At 45.0% G+C, this 3,092-nt stretch overlaps 1 protein-coding gene across 1 annotated transcript in view; it reads left to right on the forward strand.

Annotated features, from left to right (window-relative positions):
• The first annotated feature begins 621 nt into the window (after window positions 1-621).
• The window catches only part of LOC105562928 (very long-chain specific acyl-CoA dehydrogenase, mitochondrial), a 5,985-nt gene continuing 3,514 nt past the window's right edge, over window positions 622-3,092 (forward strand). Inside the window, exons 1-3 of the mRNA XM_012014114.1 lie at window positions 622-880; window positions 2,443-2,650; window positions 2,728-2,946. Of these exons, the coding sequence (XP_011869504.1) occupies window positions 792-880; window positions 2,443-2,650; window positions 2,728-2,946 (516 nt within the window). The 5' untranslated portion in view covers window positions 622-791. The remainder of the gene's footprint in view (window positions 881-2,442; window positions 2,651-2,727; window positions 2,947-3,092) is intronic.

Genomic DNA, 3,092 nt, shown 5'->3' on the forward strand with positions numbered 1-3,092 from the left:
TGCTGGATTGCTTGCAATCTAATAAATTACTATCGTTGCACCATTCAGCACTCAGGATTCCTAGTAATTTAGTAAATCGCAAGCAATCCAGCAGGAAAAATAGCATCGTCTGCAGCGGGCTTTAGGCATGCCAGAGACAGCCACTGGTCTAGTTTACACCGTTAAATCGGTTGGTGCGCATATCAAGTTGGTACGGACTAAACATTTGATACATCCCTGTTTACACCATTTCGTCTCAAAACAGGTTAGGTTAGATTTTTAATCTGAATAAAGTAAAATCAAACTTCTACCACAATATGCTAAACTGAACCATACTTCTAACACAGATTGTGGTAAGGCTGGGTCTACATTGGATGTCGTAAGTCGAATAATGAACTGTGATTGGTCAATTTCCCAGCCATACTGACTTTACTGGCGTGCGAAAAACGCAGCACCAGTAATTTTCATTGCTACCAACTATACTGTTTTCACTGGCAGTAACTAAATCCATTTTCGAACACATCCCCAGCGGGAAAAATAGCATCGTCTGCAGCGGGCTTTACTTAAAGCAAGATTGTGGACCAGGGGTTAGTTGAGCTTCCTTATCTCTATTCTTCATGACTGTGGTCTATATATTATACGTCTATGTTTTTCAGATGCAGTTCCACGACGACAGACGGCGGTGCGACGAGCTGGTGCGAGTATCTTGAGCGGTCGGTCTGTCAATTTGCGAAGCGCAATAGCGATTTGTCTTCCCACCTCAATTTCCATCGGCGCAGATTTTCGTTCGGTGACAAGTACGCGCTTCGACAATGCTTCGCATCGCAAAGGTCTTCTCGTCGACCACCAGGCATCTCAATAAGGCCGTCGAGACACCCGTAGGGTCCTGCGTCGCATCCAGGTAAAGCGTCCGTCGTCCTCTCTCGCCTGCCTCGAGCAACTCGGTGGCTCCAAGTGGAGCGAATTTCGAATCAGGGATCTCATTTTCGATTTGCCTTGACAAATTAGCGCTCGAAAGATTCGTATTGCGTACGGCTGTGACGCGTGACGTCCTGCGGAGCAAATGGCCTAATTTGTTTACAAATTGCGTCGCAATTCACACGAAATTTCCGTGTACACGCGTCATATTTATTACTTTCCCACTTTTATTATCGCAAAACGGAGTAGGCTCGTACGACCTTCGCTCGTCGCGATTGAAAATTGATCTATATCTCGATCTGCATTTCCGTGCCCGATATTTTTAGTTACGAGTAAGCGCGTGCAGAATACGCGGACTTTGGACTGTGCCCCGTAGGTAGAAGAAAACTTGTCAAGCGTACGTCGCCGTACGTCATATACACTGTGACGTACCGGGACCTGTGTATATATATTGTTTATGTATATTAGCGCGCAGCTATTTAAACACTTGATCTGTGTATCATTGACGGATTCCGGGTCCCGAGTTCATAGGTTCTAAGCGTCTAAAAATGGAAGATCAAAGGGCATTGTGGATTTCTGAGACGGAATATTCCTTCGCATAACGAGAGGAATATCGAGTTTCAGATAAACAAGGAGTAGAAAAAACCAGCGTACGTGTAAAGGCCATTCTACAATTGCGTAAACGCGATTGTTGTACAGTGTTGTAAAACAAAGTTTTAAACTAGCATTTCCGATTGTGAAGTTTGTTGTAAAAGATGGTCGAACTTCATCTTTCACGACTACAACGGTGCAGGACGTAAAAGCTAACCAATCATCGCTTCAATTATGACGTATCTTACTCTATTGTATATTACTTTGATGTACAACACTTACTGCTACTTCTACTCCTGCAACCCTACAACTACATTTACGCAATTGTAGAATAATCTTTAACATGAAGAAACAAGTGTTACCCCGGCAAACAGAACATTGCAACAACATTGCGCAATGTAATATTGCTGCAATGCTGCTACAATGATTACAACATTGCCGTAGTGTTGCTGTAAAGCCTTGTGTCCATGATCCACGAACTGTGTCAAAGTTCTAGTTTTGAAAAATGTGTAGCCAATCAACTTGCATCTCTTGCGGAAAAGCTGCAAGTTGATTGGCTACGCATTTCTTGGAGCTAGAACTTGGACACAGTTCTTGGATCGTGGACACAAGGCTTAACGTTTGCTGGGATTTTGTGGACGAAGATGCAATTTGGAGAGGACGAGATTACATATGCCGAGGGGTAGACCACTAAGGACATTGTGGTGTACAGATTTTGGTCAGTGGTTTACCCCTCGACACTTACTTATGAGATAAAAGAATAATTTATGTAATTTCACTGGTTCTTGAAACTGTTTACCGCCGGATAACTTATTGTTTTATACAAGTGTAAAGGGTTCGGGAACATTTCCCTCGAAAAGTGCTTTGCAACCCCAAGGGGAGACACTAAAGATATTATATAACTTATTGGTTTAATTACATGGACATTATTTGACGATAAACATTGTTCGACAGATGTCTGGCCACCCAGGCGGCAGTGAAAGTCAAGGAGGAGGCGCCAAAGCAGGAGAATGCCGTCGCAAAGGAGTCCCAGTCTTTCACGATGAATCTCTTCCGCGGCCAGTTGCAGCTGAGTCAAGTCTGTCCGTACCCGGAGCCCATGACTCCGGAGCAGACTGACACGATAAAGATGCTCGTCGATCCTGTGGAGAAGTTCTACGAGGTGAACGTCCTCTTCAAGTGCACTGTGATGAAAGCTCGAGGGCTAGCTCTTATCAAACGTCTCTTCTTACCATACAGGAGGTGAACGATGCGGCTAAGAACGATCAGAACGCGAGCGTGGACGAGAAAACCGCGGCCGCTCTCTGGGATATGGGAGCGTTCGCCCTGCAGGTGCCCACAGAATTCGGCGGGCTGGGGTTGACGAATACTCAGTACGCTCGAATCGTCGAGATATGTGGCTATCACGACCTCGGCATCGGTATCACGCTGGGCGCGCATCAGAGCATAGGGTTCAAGGTACAAGCGTTTTCACCGCTGCGCCTTGCTTTACATTTTTGTCCATTTTCCCAGTAATATTAATATCGTTAAATCGTAGAAAGGATATAACAGAAAGGCCTATTAAGGCCTGCGTCCAGGATGCTCGAACTTGGTGCAAGTTCTAG

This window comes from Vollenhovia emeryi, unplaced genomic scaffold (genome assembly GCF_000949405.1).
Source record: "Vollenhovia emeryi isolate VEMERY1.0 unplaced genomic scaffold, V.emery_V1.0 DF939182.1, whole genome shotgun sequence".
NCBI lineage: Eukaryota > Metazoa > Arthropoda > Insecta > Hymenoptera > Formicidae > Vollenhovia > Vollenhovia emeryi.